Raw genomic sequence first — 20,231 nt, 5'->3', positions numbered from 1 at the left:
GGCTTTTGACTTAAACTCTCTAAGCTGAAGCTTCCCAACCTGTACAATAGAGATAATACCTACCTTACAGAGCTACTGTGAGGACTAAATTGATATCTGTAAAGCATCTAGCACAGAATCTAGCAATAGGGTTAGCCCCTTTATAAATTCCATTTAGGGCACCAGAATTTAGAATAATCCTTGCTGAATGTCTTACCCCTGTAGTCTGTTTTTAGAACAGCTTTCTTAACATAAATCCAGTCATATCCCCACACTGCAGAAGGCCCTATATATATGTGAACTTTGTCACCTGTTTAATCTTATTTACCCTCTTGCTCTTGAACCTCAGTTATTCTGGCTTCCTTCCTTTCTGAGTGCCTTATTTATAAGGTTTACCATGACATCAGTACTTTAGGACCACCTTTTAATTGGATACTGTCTTAAAATGGGTTCTTTATTTATTTTCATTTTAAAGTTTTTTTGTGAAAGAAAATTTTAAACATATATAAAAGTAGATAAATTAGTAAAATGAACCACCATTTGCCCTAAAACCACATTTCAACAATTACCAGTTTATGGCCAGTTTTGATTCATCTATACCCTTATTTCCTTCTCCTGTTATTTTGAAACAAATTCCAGACATTTTGTTGTAAATGTTTAGTATGTATCTCCAAAAGGTAAGTTCTTTTTTTTTTTTTTTTTCCTCCCATCAGACCATATACCAGAAAGGATTCTTTAAACTTTAATGACTAACTCCTGGCTAAGTAGCATCTGGTATCAAGATTTTAAATACTAGGGGTTTTTGCGTGGCTCAGTCAGTTAAGCATCTCCCTTCAGTTCAGGTCATGATCCCAGGGTCCTGGGATTGAGCCCCACATCAGGCTCTCTGCAGAGCAGGGAACCTGCTTCTTCCTCTCCCTGTGCACCCTCCCCCAACTTCCCCAGCTTGTGAGCTCTCTGTCAAATAAATAAAATCTTAAAGAAAAAGATTTTAAATATTAAATATATTCTGATGACTCCCTTCTGGACCTCCCCCATGATTCACATACTTACCCATTTGGCATTTCCACTTGAACATCAAATGGACATCTCAAATGAAACATGTCCAAAACAGAACTGTTGATTTTTCCCTACAAATCTATTCCATCCCAAGTCTTCCCTTCTTGGTAAATGATCCCACTATCCATCCAGTTACTCGTTCCAGAAAAGTAGCAGTCATCCATGGTCTTTCTTTTCCCCTCACCCCCTACATGCAAAATATCAGTGAATCTTATTAATTCAACCTCTAGAATTTATGCCAAATCTGTTTACTTCTTTCCATCTCTGCTTCTACCACACTGGTCCAGGCCACCATCATCTCATCTGATTTTCCTTTTCCATTTAGGAAAAGCATTTTCCTTTCCATTTAGGAACAGTATTTTCCTAATTGATCTCCCTGTTTTAATCTCTAATCTCTCAAGAATAACCGTAGTGTCAACACAGTGAAGGAAGTCCATACATAATATGACCACTGCCTACCTGTTTAACCTATCTCCTACTCATCCCCTTGTTCATGAGCTTCTCACAATACAGTTTTCTTTCTTTCTGTTCTTCAAACATGCCAAACATAATCCCTTTTTATCAGCTATTCTCTCTCTGGAATGCTTTCCTCAGATCTTTGTACGGCAAGCTCCTTGTCATTCTGCTAGCTGCTTGTCTATTTATTTGTTTAAGATAGAGATGGGCGGGTGGGGGGGTTGTTGCAGAAGAGGGAGAGAGAGAATCCCAAGCAGGCTCCTTGCCCAACATGGAGTCCAACGTGGTCTTGATTTCAGCCCTGAAAACATGACCTGAGCTGAAATCAGGAGTCGGACACTTAACCAACTGAGCCTCCCAAGTGCCCCATTCAACTATCAATTTAAATGTCACTTTCTCGGATTCTCTACTGACTGCCTAGTCTTTTTTTTTTTTTTTAAAGATTTTTTTATTTATTTGTCAGAGAGAGAGTGAGAGAGAGCGAGCACAGGCAGACAGAATGGCAGGCAGAGGCAGAGGGAGAAGCAGGCTCCCCGCCAAGCAAGGAGCCCGATGTGGGACTCAATCCCAGGACGCTGGGATCATGACTTGAGCCGAAGGCAGCTGCTTAACCAACTGAGCCACCCAGGCGTCCCCTGACTGCCTAGTCTTAAGAAACTTCCCCTACCCTTAGTCACTTCCTATCACATCATCCTTTTCATTTTGGATTTATTCACATGTTAGTCACTTTTTTTTTTTTTTTCACTATTCCATCTTCATTTCACTCCTCCCTTCTGGATTCAATTTCCTTCTTCCTCAAGTATGTCTTTAGTAGCCTTTTCAATAATCAGTGTCGTAAATTTATTACTGATTAAAATCATCTTTATTTTGTAATCAGTAGGCAGTATCTATTGCCAATCATATGTCCTTAAAAATTTAGTTCAAATTTTTTTCTAATCAATTAGAAAACCTTAGCCAATACCTAAGAAAATAACTATAACTCATGCAAAATAAGATAATATTTCCAGCCAAAGTTTAAGATCTCACTTGCTCATGAATGGCCTCTTTTGGCAAGACTTTCTAGCTTCATCAGCCCAGAAACAACATCTTCCTGATTAGCAAAGATCCCCAGGATGCGTTTCTGTATGTCATTTATATCTGTATTCTCTCGGACTCCCAGAAACATCTCAGGAATTCAGCTATGCCTCACACTGCTGGGATTCTGCCCAAACCTCCACCAACTTCTATTTTGGACAGGCAGATAAGATTTGGCACACCTTTACTCCCTTAGGAATGCCATTCGTCTGTATAAGCTTTTCCTTTATCCTTCCAAGATCTTTTTGATCTTCTTAGAGTCCTTATTGAGAGTCCTCAATAATCCAGGAGTCATCCTAGGAGCTTTCTAATCCACTCAAAGGTTCAACAGTATAGACCAAAAGTTGGAGAACTATGGCCTATAGGCCGATCACCTGTTTCTCTAATGAAGTTTTATTGGAAAACAGCCACACTCATTCATTTGTATGTTGTGTATGGCTACCTTTGCATTATAACAGCAACGTTAAGTGCAACAGACACCATATGGCCTATAGGGCCTAAAATATTACTGACTTCACAGAAAAAGTTGGCCAAGTCTCCAGACTAAGCTATTATATCTGATTTGCCTGTGATTGTCAGGCATGCTAGTGGCCGGTGTCTATTCTAGCCAGACACCACACAGGTTTGCAACTCCCTGAAGTACCTAGAGTCTGGGTCTCTTTATATTCATGTGTGTATGCACATCTAGTATGGAAAAAAAGTCTGAGCACTTTTTAGACTGTGGTAAAATGCAATGTCCTTCTCTCTGTAAAGGTCAGTTAGAAACTTGAATTTTTTTGATGCTTATGCTCCAGTTATATCTTAATTTGCATTATCTCTACTCTTTGCCAAGAGAATCCTATCAAATTCATCTTTTCATGCTGAGGACCACACTGGCCTCTGAAGATCAAATTCCTATTCCTCATAAAGAAAAAAATTGGAGACAGAAGCTGAAAGTAGCTGCTTGCTTTCCTGATCACATAGTCCTTGCTCTAAAGAAACTTCTGGACTATAAGCATTTATAAAGATCACATCTACATTTGCTGACATATTGTTCCTAGAGTTAGATGAGTTCATAAAGCCCTTACTGTTGAAATTCTAAATAATCCTGTTTTACAGAGAACTGATAAACATCTCACTTGGTCCTAATCACAGAATGATGCAGAATGATTATGTTTATGTGTACCATGATGGGATGGTCTTCAGATGGCTTTACATTCCTTTCCCTTCTGGAAGGTGATAAAACTCCAGAGAAGGAAGGTACTTGCCTAGAGTCTCATAATGAATATATTCCAAAGTGAAGAATCCAACTGAGACTTCCCCCATGTATTGGGTCAGTTTTGTTTCCTTGTTCACCTAATGAATCTGAAGTTAAACACCAGTATCTTACTGTATAATTCTTAAAACACTTTCACTCACGTTATCTCAGTTGTCCCAACATCTATGTCAGTGCATCCTTCCTATTTGATAAGATCTTGAGAAACAGAGTCTCATCGACATTCCCAGGGCTGCTATGCAAATAGGTAGCAGAGCCAGAGTCTGACTTCAGAGGTGTTTGGCCCCTAAATGATATTTTTTTCTTTTTTGCACTCTTGGTGGTTGTTGAGTCCATTGGTTTCTGCCATGTCTTTTATAAAGTCAGTCTCAGTGCAAGAAGGGAAGTCTGTGACCAGGAAGAGATATGTCCTGATTCATCAAGCTGTCGAGCAGTCTCAAAGTACTTAACATGGGCATAGTTGAACATAGTTGTTCACTCTCTTAAAAGCACTTAATATGAATTTCCTAATTAATACATACTCCTATAAATGTCACTATACTCATTTTATAGATGAATGATGGGAGGCAGGGGCAGAGTAGTGGTTGTGGCAGCGCCGAAATGAAATTTGAGTTTCTCATTTCCAGGCCTGTATTCAGACCTCTAGGCCACAGTTTCAGCCAGTGATTATTTAACATAACTGCAGTAGAGTATGGATTAGAGTTATCAGGTAATATTTAAAGTTTTAATTCCAGGAGAAGCAGTTTGTTCTCATGGTGCCTTGATAATGGTGATTTGTTAACAGCAGGGAGAAAGGCTTGCCAAACAACAACAACAGGGGCGCCTGGGTGGCTCAGTGGGTTAAAGCCTTTGCCTTCAGCTTAGGTCGTGATCTCAGGGTCCTGGGATCGAGCCCCAAATCTGGCTGTCTGCTCGGTGGGGAGCCTGCTTCCTCCTCTCTCTCTCTCTCTCTCTGCTGCCTCTCTGCCTACTTGTGATCTCTGTCTGTCAAATAAATAAATCAAATCTTTAAACAACAACAACATGACAGTGGTGCACACTGGTCAGCTCCCCACCCCCAGTCCTAGTTCTCCTGGATTAAAAGAGCCTCAGGAGTCAGTCTTTGGCCTTTCTGTGCTGCTGGCACAGGGACGAAGCTCCAGTCTGCATCAGGGAGATGGCCTGCCCCACACTGGAACCTGTCCTGATGCCAGTCTCCATGGTGGTGCAGGCTGGGATTTTACTGGGAGGAATGCAGGTACAGAACTGTAGTAATATCCTCTAGTGCCTTGCTGTCCAGATCCCACCTGATTTGATTTATTCAACACCTATTTATTGAGTGTTTGCTGTAATTCCCTGTCCCTTCGTATTAGTCTGCGTGGGCTACCGTAAATAAAATACCACAGACTGGGTGACTTAAACAACAAAAATGTATTTGCTCACAGTTCTGGAAGGCAGAAATCCAAGGTCAGGGTTCCAGTTGAACTGGTTTCTGGTGAGGGCTCTCTTCCTACCTTGCAGAAATGACCACCTTCTCGTTATGTCCTCACTTTCCTTGTGTGCAGAGGGAGAGACAGACCAAGCTCTCTGGTATCTTTTGTTGTGAGTACAGTAATCCTATAGGACAGGGTCCCATCCTTATCCCCTCATTTAATCTTAAGTATCTCCAAATATGGCCACACTGGGGTTTAGGGCTTCAACATATGAATGGGGGGATACAAATGTTTATCCAGAACACCTGTTAATCAGTGTTCAGAGAAGGAAGAGTCCTGAAGACACAAAGATGTCTTGGCCAACTTGAGGCCTGCATAGTCTTTAATGACTGAGTTTGAAGTAGATGATGAAAAGAAGGGAAACAACTCTAGATAGATAGAGAAAGTAGGTTCAGCACAGATGGAGAATATAGTGCGTCCAAGGGATAGGAAGTTACAATGTAGAAATACATTGGTTTGTGTGGAGCTAAAGGATTGCGTGTTGAAAAATTTGGAATAAGGAGGGAAACATAACATTGCAGCCTCATTGTGAAAGGCCTTGAAGTGAAGACCTATAGGTAGTTCAGACATGACCTTGACAGGTCACAGGGATGTGGAACAGAGGAACAGCAAAACAGGAACAGGAAGAGAACCCTGGCCCAGCGTGTAGAAGGTACCGGTCCAAGGTTCCTCTTGTAGCAGCTTTCTCAGTCAGAGCGGTCTGCCCTTTTTGCTCATCTCTGTCCTCTGTTGATACCGGGAATTGAGGTCATGCTGCATGTCGGGAGACTCAACCTATTGCTGCTCTCACAGATGCTGCTTCATATTTTCAGAGGTAACTTTATCCAGACAGGGCTCCAACTAAAAACTGTGAATGTCATACTAGACCAAATCCTTGTTTTCTAACATATTGTGAGTTCGTATAATTGTATTCTAAGAATAAACCTCAGAATGTAAGGATTGGTTCCAAAACAGCCCCCCCTCCTCTTTTTTTAATAGCCCTTTATGAATCTCTCATCTGTGACTACTTGAATTATTTTGTTCCCCTTTATGTCACTTCTGAGCAGCAATGCTCCAATTTAAAATTTTCTTGCTCACTTTTTACACCTTGATCCTTTTTATACTTGAGGCACTAGGACCAACTGTGTCAGAATCTCCTGGGGTGTTTATATAAATTCAGATTCCTGGGCCATCCCCCAGAGCTGTTAAATCAGTCCCTGGAGGTGGGAGCTGCAAATCTGCATCTTTAGCAAGTTCCCAAGGTAATTCTTAGGCACACTACAGCCTAATAACAATTGGCATAATATTTTAGAACATTGACTTTGAAGTCACTCAGACCTGGATTTGAATCCTGCTTTCACTGTCATCTTGGACAAGCCCTGGTTCAGGTTACCTCATCTGTAAACTGAGAGGCAGAGTAGGGTATCTGTTTAGACCACAGACCCTAGGTTTTAATCTCAATTCCACCAGTTAGCAGCTGTGTTACCTGAGGCAAATGACTTAACCTCTCTGGACTCTAATTTCTTCATTTGTAAAAGAGAGATAATAATCTGCCTAGTGCATTATTGTGAGACTTAGAAGAATTTAGGAAAAACTGTGAGAAGAGGGTAGATTTTGTTCTCCCCTCCCTATTCCCACCCAAGGCATGACAGTGTCTGAGACTATTTGGTCATCATGACTAGGGAAGGAGAGAGTGGTTCCAACACCTGGGTAGAGGCAAGAGATGCTAGTAGGATCCTACCATGCACAGGACATCCCTTCACAGCAAGTATTATCTGGTCCGAAATGTCAGTAGTGCCACTTTTGAGAATCCTGGCTTAGAACAGACACACAATAAGTACTATGTAAGTTTTGACTGCTTTTCAGATTCCTTGTTATAGGAATAACAAGCCTTACTTGGAGTGGTATCGTTAGGAGACATAGATCTAAGTACAGTACTGCACACTCAGCAAATGCAGAGGCGGTCATGATGGTGTATCTGTGAACGCAGTCTTTCTGTACTAAAGCAGCTCCTTTTTTAAAGAAATCCTTTTGCAATGTAAATAATTACGTTGTTTAGAATTTTTCAAAAGTAGAACACATCTGTAGCCATTAATACCCTTTAATAATAGCTTCTAGTAATTTTAATAATAATTCTGTTCTTTGCAAAGCACTCTTCTTCATCTTCACAATCAGGCATTTATGGTCGAATCTTTACCACATACCAAACTTGCATTATGGTGCCAGCGTGGTGGGTGTCAGTTCGGAGACAATCCAGTTCAGATCCCGACTCTACTACCACGTTACCCTCCTAACCCCAGGCAACTCATTTCACTTCGTCTGAGCTCAGTTTCCCTTTCTGCAAAATGAAAGCAACTGCCTCAACCCCCTGAAGTGTTTTTGGTGAATTAAGTGGGAAAGTGTGCAGCTCATGCAGTGTCGCGTAGGAGCAGATTCCTGTCCCCTCCATGAGCCCGCAGTGTTTTCATAGCATGGTGTGTACATACTTCTCTCCCTCCTCTGACTCCAAGGGCAGACAGGCAGTGGAGGGAGACAAGAGGAAAGTGGAGGTGCTTCTCCGTGCTTCTGTGCATGCGTAAAAAGTCAAGGGCCCCTATCCTCCCTTGGGTAGTCTTTTTCTTCTAGTATCTTACACCTTTCTTTAGAAGTGAGCCAAGGCCTAAATGGTGATGAGAGGCTCCTGCTGTAACGCTGTTGTTGAGAAAGGCAGCCTTCTTTTATTGCTCTTTTCCGAGATTAGTTTATCTTCTCTGTTGATTTGCATAGATCCCATTCTGACTTCGTATTTCATAGGATTTTAAAACTGTAATTTTTCTTAGTATTATGAACATGACAGTGATTTACAGTGGCCCGTGTTTTTATCTACTTTTCTGTCTTGCGGTCCGGTGCTTTAAAGACACTTTTAATTCGCTATTCACATCTATTTTTAAAAAAGAAAAAGTGAAACCATGCAGTGTCTGAAGATTAGAGTCTATTCAGGACCTTGCTCATGGCTACCAGGCTTCCTCATTCCAGGACCCAGCCACTTCGTTCACACTAGTAAGAGCTACCTTTGTTTGACCAACTTCTGTTAGATATATTAGAACTCATTAAGTTCATTAAGAACTCATCAGATCTCAATGAGAGGTTAATCTCAGTTCAGGAGAAGAAGTTTGAAGGTTTCAGTGAAAGACTACAGAAGGCTTAGTGGAAAATTGGAGACACTAAGATAGTGATCAATGGACACAACACTTTTCTACCTGAGAATGCCAGTAATAGGAAAATATAGCAAAATCAAATTGATGACCTGGAAACCAAGATAGGATTAGGAAATGTCACATCGACAGGGGTTACAGGGACAGAGAGAAACACAGTTTTTCCTCCTTCTGATAGATTAAAGGTGTGGGATTTGATAACTTTGAACTCTCCTCATGTGTTGGTATATATTCCAGCTCTACAAAAGCTCATCATCCCCCGCAACCCCAGAAATCAGCAGCTCTGAAACCAGTTAAGAAAACTGTGATATGCTGTTTCTGATATGCTTTGATCTGAATTTTAGGAGTAAAAAGAGGTTTTAAAAATCACACATTTATTAATTGGCTGTCTTGGGCAAATAGAGACAAATGCTGTTGCCGAAGAGAGCTGGCAAATGGGAGGTTAGAATACCATTTGCCCAAAGAGACAGATGGTCTCTGTTGAAGCTTGATTTCATTTACTGTCCCTTCTGAAGCTGAATGGAAGTGGTTGAATTTGAAGATAAAGTTGAACAGAAATTGTGGAAATACTTGGATGCATAAAGGACTCTAATGCAGAATTTGATTTGCCTTTTTTAAAAAGTACATCAGACATTTAACAGAATTTTTACAAAAATCTGTCTTGAACGAATTTGCCAGAAAAAAAAAGATCATTTTCATTTGATGGTGTGTAATGATTAATCCTACCACCTGGGTAAACCAAGTGAGCTTCCCACAGGAGATTGCTTGTGCAGCTTTGAATTATGTATGAATGTTGCAGACTGATGAGAGATAACCTTACCAAGGGATTCCTTTGTATAACAGACAAATCTGTAACAATTGTTACAGTTTCCTTTGAACACATTAAGTTCATTCTCCATGTTCAGAAAGTGAGATGTCTTCCTGGAGATTATGACCTGATTTTTTAAGTGTTGGGTTATCCATCCCAAATCTCAATTATAAACTGGTCATTAATGAAAAAGTCAGTTGAGGAGTCTGAGATACACACGAACTTGTGTTGTCTTCCATTATGAAAACAGAGTGAATGCTGAGGGTCCAGGAAAATAGTAGGCTAAATCAGGGTGTGACTCAGCCTGACAATTAAGGACCTAGGTGTCAACGCCATAGTTACTGTAGACATTCTACATAGCACTATAGACCTAGGGATTGTTTAAACATGAAATTAACTCGTAGAAATAGAAAAGATATAACTTCCTCTATGTGGGCCATTTATTAGTTAACAGTTCTGTTTTATAACAACGAATATCAAATTGTACTTACCTGAAAAAAATCTAGTTATCCTTGTCATATTTGTTATTTCAAGATGTGCTAAGATATAGTATATTAGAAATTCTAACAAGTTTCTTATAATTTCATTTTAGAGATCTTTTTAAACTTTCTGTCTCATGGAGGAAATGGGGGGCATTTTCATTTTGTTCATTATCTCCTTTCTGAGGCTGTCCTCTAGTTGCTAGAGATGACCAAGGAATAGGAAATCAGAACCTGGTTTCTCAAGATTCTCATTTTGGTGTTTTCTCCATTACCTTAAACATTTCTTGATGAAATACTGGTGATGAACCCCTTTGTTAGGAGATAAAGTCTGTATTTGGAAAGTGTCATTTTACTATTAGGGAGGGGTTTCTTTTTTTTATTTAAATATCTTTTTTTTTTTAAGATTTTATTTATTTGACAGAGATCACAAGTAGGCAGAGAGGCAGGCAGAGAGAGAAGGGAAGCAGGCTCCCTGCTTGAGCAGAAAGCCCCCAGGGGCTCGATCCCAGGACCCTGAGACCATGACCTGAGCTGAAAACAGAGGCTTAACCCACTGAGCCACCCAGGTGCCCCTGGGAGGGTTTTCTGATTTCATATCTAAATATGGCACAAAGAAATCAATGGTCAAAAATTATATTCCCTTAAAAAGTTAATATGCCTTAGATAAATTGTCGGATTTTACTTCTTTCTTTCTTCCTAGACAGTTTGTCTATTGATACATAGTGACTGAGTCAACCTTCTCTGATGCTGTTCTCAATTCTTTTTCATTTTTCAGTCATAGCATGTTACCACATCTAAGCTTGAACTCTCAAAGCCTCTCCGTTTCTCATCTCTTACCATTTTCGTCGTACATAAAGCTGTTCCTCCCTCAAGCATCAAGACGTGACATATCATTGATGCATTTAAAAAAAAAAAAATTCTTCCCTTTTAGACTCTGCTGTCACTGCTGATTAAACATCTTAGCATCCGTTTGCAATTCCTTGTGCTTTCACTTTCATCAGCTCCCTTTGCATAGTTCTTTATAGTTGATGATTATTTTAATTGGTGATATAATATACCAGTGTACTTACTTAAAATGTGCTTATGAAAACTAACCTTTATTTGGAATATAGGTTGTCCTGCCCTGATCCTCAAAGAGTTAATATAACTAGTTTTCACTTTGCTTCCCAGAGGTAGTTTGGCACATTTCCCAGACCAAACCCCTAAGGTAAAGGTCAAGGTGCAGTGGATGATATTAAGGTGCAGGATTCGAAACTTGTATCTTACCCAACCTGTAGTTTTCCTGAGCTCAGTGGGATCTCTGGTACATCAGAGCTTCAGAACATGATTAACAGACCAAAGGCGGCCCTGTAGAATATCCTTTAATGGGGAATTGTCTGAGTGAGTACAGTGGGTGAGTCTTTAACATTTCTTGCTTTTTAGCATCCGTATTTTGTTGTGAGAAGCCCATAGGAGCACAGAGCTGTGTTTCATGTATGTGAGGAGCAGGCCCAGGGAATTCTTCATGGTTTAATAGCAGTAACTCTTTCTGAAGTCTTCACAATAGCTGAGGCTCATGGTAAATAACCCATTGCATGGAGGAAAACAGACAAGGGAGGGCAGAGTCGTGGTTTCTGAACCAGCCTTTGCCAATCCCTTTTGATAATGGAAAAGAGAGCTGTCTTAGTAATAATGAGATTGGGGAAAGAGAAAAGGCGAGAGCAAGCTTGCAGAGGTTAGGAGCCTAAAAACAGCATTTTAGGAAACCTCTCAAATTAACTCTAAAATAAGAGGTGAATGTCACTTTATATTTAGATATATACTTGTACTTTGAAATCAGAAATGACTTACATTAACTTTTGCCCAATAAAGATCATTTTCCTTCTGAAGCATGTTGGTAACTATCCAGTGATCTATATCCTTGACACTATGTGGTATTTGAGAGGGTCTCAGAAGTGTCACTTTGCTTTGTCTTTGCTAATGGCAGGGAAGCAAAGGCCCCTTCTCACTGTGATTTTGTAATGCTCCCTATTATGAGAAACCAGTTTTGTTCGGAGCCCCTTTTTCGGGTTGATGTCCTAGGGCAGCCCATTAAGAGGCAACATGCTCTACCGTGTGAGACCTCCTTTACATACACCACCCTACTGGCCGCCAGTGGAGTGGCTCCTTTCCACCTTACCACTGTCCTCGAGAGCCAGATCCCAGAAAGGAAGCTCCAGCTCATTGCTCACTCCCAGTACGGAGACACCTCTGGCTCTGCCAACTCTGAAAGAGTATTTTTGAAGTTGTATATCCAGCAGACTTTAAGGCTTATTTTTTTGTTCAGACACATGCATAATTTCCATAATGAAAGATTGATAAGAAGGTACTCCTTTTTCAGATCTACTCCTTCAAATCCACAGGTGATACATGTTCAGATGACACATGATCAAACAAAGTACCTCTTTTAAAGAAACTTGTAAATGTCACCATGATTCACTGCCAGTTGAAAATCCAGAAATAACATGCTATAGTATATAAGATGTTTCCTTCTTTCTCTTTGCCCACATTAAAACAAAATTTTAAAAAGTGTGTGTGGGGGGGGGAGAAGGGTTGGTTAGTGTGTGACAGTGTAAGAACACTCTCAGAAACTGTTAAAGATGCCTGATTTTAAATTTATTTTGTTGGCTAGCCCAGTGAGATTTTCTAACTAGGCTAGTTTTCTCTACCAACATTAAATGACCATTCCATCCCCTTGTACTTATAGCAAAGAATTGACAGTTCAGGCAGGATGGGAAGTGGGGAAGACTGGAAGAAATAGCTAAAAGCAAATGAGCAGGCAGCAGTGAAACAAGATTGGAAACATAAAGTAGTATGGATGCCACACTGTGGTATGTGGCCAACAGGATCTTTCAGGTTCATTTTAATCGAGAAGATTAACGAGAATGCAGACCTTTCATTTCCATTCACCTTGCCTACTGCATCAGGCAAAGGCTGATGATTCTGTCCTCCTGACAACCAGACTTTCCTGGCCTCAGTTTACCTTCTGAAGCAATTGCTTACCCTCCTTATTTAATCTAATCTCAGCTTTATTCCTGATCCTTTACTGAATACTTTAGCATGTAGTAAACTCTATATATGAAATAAAGTAAGTTTATATAGTAAATTATTTGATGTTACAGTACTATAATATAGTAAATATGCCAGATACTTCACTAAGCATGTGGGTGTTTTGTCTTTAACCAGTTAAGCATTCAGCCTTCTCCACCACTACCATCGCCACCTCCTGCCTTAAAAAGTTTCATTTCTTACCTTCTTATTCTCAGGCTTCCTTCTGAGATTACTATGCCTCCTCTATCGAACTGGATTCTCAATATGTAGGAATAGATAAATAGGAGGATCAGCCTAGATGAAGGACTGCCCTGTATTCAGACAAGTATTTCAGGCCATAGGACCCATTTTGGTGACTCTGGGGCTTGTTATTTACATTTTTGGCAAGTATATGTCTTCTATAAATCTAAATTTTAGCCAGACCTTTGAATGCCACTGTGACCACAGTCTAATTTGTTTCAGTCACAAGACCCACGAAGTGACAGAGGACTTCTCTCCTCGGGATCCAAGATCCGTTGTTGCGAGGCAAGATGACGGAGGCTGCCCTCCCATCACAGCAGCCTTGCCCCTACCTGGACTGGAAAGGGAAGAGGAAAAAGAAGACATTTCAGATACTATTGACCTGAATCCCTGTAGTGCAACCTACAGCAACTTAGGTAAGTAGAAAATGTCATATAAGTAGTATTTAAACTTTGCCTTTTTATGCACTACCCAAATGCTTGATTTCCCTGGTGAGATGGTTTTTATTGTTGCATGGAGCAAAAGTTGGACAACGGAAGCCATAATTTTTCTTTTTTTTTTTAAGTTTTTTTTTTCTTTAAATTCCAGTTCGTCGACATACAGTGTAATATAAGTTTCAGGTGTACAGCATAGTGATTCAACACTTCCGAACAACACCGGGTGTGGAACCATAAATTTTAATTCACCTCAGAAAAGTCCTTGTGTTTACTAGGCATATACTGAACACTTGCTACCATGAGTCCTGTGCCATGCGCTAAGGGTGTGACATGGTCCCTGCTTGAGGGACTCACTGGGAGGATTTCGGTAGTATATGATAAATACAGTGATACACACATGGAATATTTTTTATATTACCCAGGAGAGGGTGTCAAAAGATGCCTTTTGGAAGCTAGTTCCTGAACTAACTAAGCTGGTGGACAGAGGGAAGAAAGAGTATTCCAACCCAAGGCAGCAACATGAGCAAAAGCACGGACCCTAGAACAAGCATGGTGCCTGGGCTACCACAGCCATTTAGTGCTGCTATGAGCAGAAGAGTTCGACAAGAGTGTGCGTTTCAAGCTAAAATCTGAGACTTTTTTGCTCTCTGTGATAGTAACCCATCAGAAGGTTTTAAGCCGAGGAATAATGTGATGTAATTTGTGTTTTAGAACATCCGCTTTATAGGCTGCCATGAGAAGATGGATTGGAGGTGAAGTATTTGAGGTGAAATCTAGTAGTTGGGTACTTTGGCAGGACTGCATAAGGAGATGAGAAAGGCCTCAACTAAGGTAGTGGGAGGGGGAACAGTAAACAGATTTAAGAGACAAAATACATAAGGCATAGTGGTTAATTTGATAGGAAAATGATGTGGAAATCTATGATATAGCTCAGATTTCTGGCTTGGAGCAAGCAGACTCAAAGAAGTAAGATCCCAGTTATTGTGGTGTTCAGGCAGAGGCTGAGGGGCCATCTCTCAGAGATGCAGTGAAGAGGAAGCCTACAGGACAAAGAGGGCCAGACTGAGTGACCTCTAAGGTGCCTGCCAGTGCAGAGATTCTTCAGTTTTTCCAATTATCTTCACTCTTCTTCTTTGAGTACCCAGGAACTTTCCATCTGTCGTCTTTCCTTGAGTGTCATAGTTCTCTGTAAAGCCTGGGGCTAGATAAGGATTTCTCATTGCTGTTCTCCCCTCAAGTCAGGAGAGAGGTGAGTAGCCTGAGTTGAACTCCATATGCACAGCACTAGCAAGATCCTTATGGGCTCTGACAACACTTAAACCTGTTTGGAGATCGGTGGCGTGTAATATCAAGGCATTCTTCTGTCTTGTTTCTCATTTCCTTTTTTCGTCTTTTCCCTTCATCAGGTTATAGTAAGGAAAAATTATTCTAAGAGCAGCTAGAGTACTTGGAAATAAAGGAGTACTTAAGAAGGCAAAAAGGTTTGAAGTAATACTGTAGGAGAAATGCTCTAAAATGTTCTTTGGGAAAACTCATCATAACAATCCACATGCAGCTGAAAATACATTCTGTAAGGAAAAGACTTCCATTCTAAGTTCTAGAAGCCTTCTATGATCTTTGCGTTGTGGAGCCCATATTACAGTATACGCAAGCAACCATCTCAGATGCCATTTTCCAGTTGGAATTATAGTCAGACAGCTTACTCAACTTCTCCCATTGTTTTATATATTTTGAAACATCCTATAAGATACAAAAACTATTGCTTATTTACTATAGTATGCTCTCAGCATAATATATCGACATATCTTTCAGACATTCTTACTACCCCAACATTTCTTTTGTGATGTCCTCAGTAAAATATATTACTAATTATTACTGATTATATGGCATCTCTTTAAAAAATATCCATCGGCTGGGGTGCCTAGCTGGCTCAGTCAGTAGAGTATGCAACTCTTGATCTTGGGGCTATAAGTTCAAACCCCATGTTGGGTGTAGAAAATACTTAAAAATTTTTTTAAAATCTTTTAAAAAAATCTATCTGCCAATGTCAGTTAAGGGTAATTATTTTATCTTGTTTGTCTTCTCAGTTCTGTAGATAATTAGAAAAAAAAATAGAACATTACTTCCATGAATAATCCAAGTACCTCACATTATATTATATTAACTTATTTAATCCTCCCAACAACCTTAGGAATTTTGATTCCCATTTTTCAGATGACAAAAGTGAGTCAGAATTCTTTGCCCAAGGAACCAGTAAGGATTGCACCAGGATTGGAACCCCGTCAGTGTTAACCAGGACTATAATGATCATAACCACTAAATTCTTGTAAAATACTGAAGGACTGCAGCTGTCTCCCCACCCCCCACACTTTTTTTTTTTTAGTTATCTACATTGAGACACAAAATTTCAAAATTTCAAAAGATTACCATTACTTAGAACACTAAAAATACACTATGTTATAGATGCCCCATCAAAAAGATAGCTTTTTTTCCAACCTGTTAATTTACTTTTAAATTTTGTGATGCTCGTAAAGTGTTGCCTTATTTTCCTTAAGTGCTTACGTGGCTGTGCTTGATTCCATAGTGTATGACATATGTTAGTTTCTTCTTTGGGAAGGTTTTACTATGTGAATAAAATAAAAACTGAGTAACACATAGGGTTGATGCCATGAGTTCTACAACTGAGGGGTTTTTAATTTTTTGATTTGTTCTTGGTTTTTTTCCTAATGAAACAAGTATTTTAGATGGCTTTTGGAAATTGCCTTTTTCAATATTTTTAATAAATCATTTGCAGGAAATTTTAAAGTATCTCTTTGGGTAATTTCTTGTGATTTAAAGTCCTAGGAGCTTATTATTTAAAAATCTGTAGTTTAAAAACTGAAAGGAAATAATATTTTTAAATGGTAATACCTTTAGATCTTTTTAAATAGTCTAAAACCAGTCTATAAATACCACGTTTTCTTTCTTTTTTCTTTTTCTCTTTTCCTTTCTTTCTTCCTTTCTTTCTTTGTTCCTTTTTCTTTCCCTTCCTTCCTTCCTTCCTTCTTTTTATCAAATGAGGCAGAAGATGGATGGACAGACCAGTGGAAGAAATTAAGGGAGGAAAATTAAGGATTACCATTATTTTTACTGTGAAACTTATTTCTGAAAATTACATTGTAAAGTGGATGTGGGAGGCAGTGTAATATAGTAGGCAAAAAAAAAAAAAAAAACAACAACACCATAAGTTTGAGGGATCGACCAGGTTTTGGTTCATCTGGTAGCTGTGTCATTGCCCACCTGTATGCTTGTAGTTCAGCTGTTTAGCATGCCAGAACTTCAATTTCCTCCTCTGAAATGAGGGGATAGTGATATCTGCTTTATAGGGATGATGATAAAAGAAGAACTTGGTATACAGAAGTACTCAAGAATTATGAAGTTCCTTTATTTCTTCCCAAAGATATGCTGTTGCTTTCTCCTTCAAATATGTTTGATGTGCTAGCCAGATAATGTAGAATAAAGTGGAAATAATTTAAAATGTTTATTAGAGATGTTGAGGGACACCTGGGTGGCTCATTTGGTTAAGTGTCTGGCTCTTAGTTTCCACTAGGTCACCAACTCAGGGTTGTGGGATCGAGTCCTGCATCAGGCTCCGTGCTCAGCATGACGTCTGCTTGTTCCTCTCCCTCTCTCTCTTCTCCTCCCTCATTCATGCACACTGGCTCTCTCTCTCTCTCTCAAATAAATAAATAAAATTTTCATTAAAAAATGTTGAATAAGCAGACCAAAAAATATAAATTCAAAAAGTTGTGTGTTGCTTGCATCCTAAAGACTGAAGTTGTGAATGTGATAGAGGACCCCAAGTTCTGCTAATTATTACTGACTTATGCAGACCGTATCTTTTTTTTTTTTTTTTTATGCAGACCGCATCTTAAAGCCATTTCTTTTTACCTTAGAGATTATTCTCCAGGGTTAATTCAGGCGGCTTTTTTCTTCTCCTTAGCATAAATAAAGCAAACTTTATTTTGTTTAAACTAGATTAGATTCTAAAGCTGCACTATTCCATACAGTCGGTAGCCACTAGCCACATCTGGCTATTCACGTTTAAATTCATTAGAGTCTAAATAAAAATTCAGTGTCTTAGTCTCACTAGCTAAGACTAAGACAGTGTTGCTAGTGAGACACTAGTCTCATTATTGTCAGTGCTCAGTAGCCCTCAGTGGCTAGTACTGTATTGGACATGCAGATACAGAACATTTCTGTTGTCACAGAAAGTTCTGTTGGACAGCACTTCTTTTTTTTTTTTTTCTTTAAGATTTTATTTATTTATTTGACAGAGAGAGAGTACAAGTAGGCAGAGTGGCAGGCAGAGGGAGAGGGAGAAGCAGGCTCCCCACTAAGCAGGGAGCCCGATGTGGGGCTCGATCCCAGGACCCTGGGATCATGACCTGAGCCGAAGGCAGAGGCTTTAACCCACTGAGCCACCCAGGCACCCAAGGACAGCATATCTTTAAAGAATTGTTTATTTGGAGGATTTGTATTGTCTCCTATGGGCACAAAAATCATATTGGCCTTTATGCAGCTTGAAAAATGATGATTTTACTCTGGATGATGGTGATATGAGGCCTCTGAACAAACCCTGATCTCTGGCATCTTAATCAACCCCAAACTGAATTTAGCAGGGTATCAGCCACCCAAAATGATTTCCCAAATAAGCGATAGAATGTTTTTTCAATCAGACCTTCAGTATTTTCCCCACATTTCTATGTCTATCTCAAGATGTCTAGAAGAAATATTGCTAGTTTTTTATGTGGCACACCTGACTACTTTATCAGCCTGCTAAAATCAGACGCTCATAATAACTTTTACTGTGTTAGAAATAAGTCAGTGACTTCAGCTGTCCTTCATTTACTTTGTAACTGAGTACTCTTCACGTTAGTTTTTAGAAATATCTATCAACTCTCCATTTGCAGATTCTTGGTTTACCTCTCCTTCTGTGTGCCTACAACATAGCAAATTACCTAAAACATGCGGTAGGTCTAAGAACATGTTTGAACGAGTTAGCCAAAAGTGACTTTCACATTTGACTTTATAAAGATTCCCAGATTAGGGAAGGTAAGCCCTCAGGAAATTTCATATAGAAAAATTTCAAGTATCAGTTTTTGTGCTCCGTTAATCAGCTGGCTTTTTTATTCTAATCCTGGCATACCTTGGAGATATTATGGGTTTGGTTCCAGACCACCACAATAAAGTGAATACTACCATAAAGGAAATCAAATTAATTCTTTGGTTTCCTGATGCATATAAAGTTTATGTTTATCACTATACTGTAGTGTGTTAAATGTTCAATAGCTTTATATCTAAAAGACAATATACATATGTTAATTAAGAGATGCGTTATTGCTAAAAAATGCTAAGCTTTCGGTGACTTGTAATCCTTTTACTGGTGGAGGGTCTTGCCTCAATGATGCTGGCTGCTGACAAATCAGGGTCTGAAGACTAGGGCCTTCAGAAATTCAGAAATTGCTGTGGCAATTTCTTAAAATAAGTCAACAGTGCTATTTGCTGTATCAGTTGACTCTTCTTTTCACCAACAACTTCTCTGTAGCTTGTGATGCTGTTTGATAGCATTTTAAGCACAGTAGAACTTCCAGAATTGGAGCCAATCTTCTCAAACCCTGCCTCTGCTTTATCAGCTGTGTCAGAGTCTAAATCCTTTGTCATCATGTCAACAATCTGCACAGCATCTTCACGAGGAGCAGTTTCCATCTCAAGAAACCATGTTCTTGGCTCACCTATAAGAAGCAATTTCTGATCTGTTAAAGTTCTATCATGAGGTTGCATCAGTTCAGTCCCGTCTTCAGGCTGCACTTTTTTTTTTTTTTTAAGATTTATTTATTTACTTGAGAGAGAATGAGAACAGGCTTGAGTGTGGGGAGGGGCAGAAGGAGAGAATCTCAAGCAGACTCCTCACTGAGCATAGAGCCCCATGCGGGACTGGATCCATGACCCTGAGATCACGACCTGAGCTGAAACCAAGAATTGGACACTTAACCTACTTGAGCCAACCAGATGACCCTTCAGGCTCCACTTCTAATTCTAGTTCCCTTGCTGTTTCCACCACATCGGCAGTTATTTCCTCCACACAAGTCTTAAAACCCCCAAAGTCCTCCATGTGGACTGGAATCCACTTCTTCCAAACTCCCATTAATGTTAGTATTTGACCTCTTCCTGTGAATCAGGAATGTTCTTATTGGCATCTAGAAAAGTGAATCCTTTCCAGAAGGTTTTCAATTTACTTTGTGTAGATCCTTGGGGGAATCACTATCTATGACAGCTATAGCCTTGCAAAATATATTTCTTAAATAACAAAACTGGAAAGTCAAAATGACTCTTTGGTCCATGGCTTACAGAATGGCTGTTGTGTTAGCATGCAGGAAAACAACATTCATCTCGTACACCTCCATCAGAACTCTTGGGTGACCAGGTACAGTAATATTTTGAAAGGAATTTATTTTTTCCTGAGCAGTAGATCAAAACAGCTGGCTTAAAATATTCAGTAACATGTTATAAACAGATACGCTGTCATCCAGGCTTTGCTGTTCCATTTAGGGAACACAGGCAGAGGTGATTTAGCTTAATTCTGAAGGGCTTTAGGGTTTTTGGAATGGTGAATGAGCACTGGCTTCAAATTATAGTCACCAGCTGCATTAGCCCCTAACAAGAGGGTCTGCCTGTCATTGGACGC

The 20,231-nt window shown here is 39.6% G+C and overlaps 1 protein-coding gene across 13 annotated transcripts in view; it reads left to right on the top strand.

Annotated features, from left to right (window-relative positions):
* The window catches only part of PEAK1 (pseudopodium enriched atypical kinase 1), a 306,788-nt gene that overhangs the window by 243,481 nt on the left and 43,076 nt on the right, over positions 1–20,231 (top strand). For all 13 annotated transcript variants that reach the window (XR_007128693.1, XM_047737419.1, XM_047737416.1 and 10 more), the window contains one exon: positions 13,290–13,483. Coding sequence is in view for 12 of the 13 variants with exons in the window: in XM_047737419.1 (XP_047593375.1) it covers positions 13,290–13,483 (194 nt within the window). In the remaining variant the exon portion in view is untranslated. The remainder of the gene's footprint in view (positions 1–13,289; positions 13,484–20,231) is intronic.

The sequence above is a fragment of the Lutra lutra genome, chromosome 7 (genome assembly GCF_902655055.1).
Source record: "Lutra lutra chromosome 7, mLutLut1.2, whole genome shotgun sequence".
NCBI classification, from domain to species: domain Eukaryota; kingdom Metazoa; phylum Chordata; class Mammalia; order Carnivora; family Mustelidae; genus Lutra; species Lutra lutra.
The sequence above is the reverse complement of the archived record's forward strand: the minus strand, read 5'-3'. Positions and strand labels throughout refer to the sequence as shown.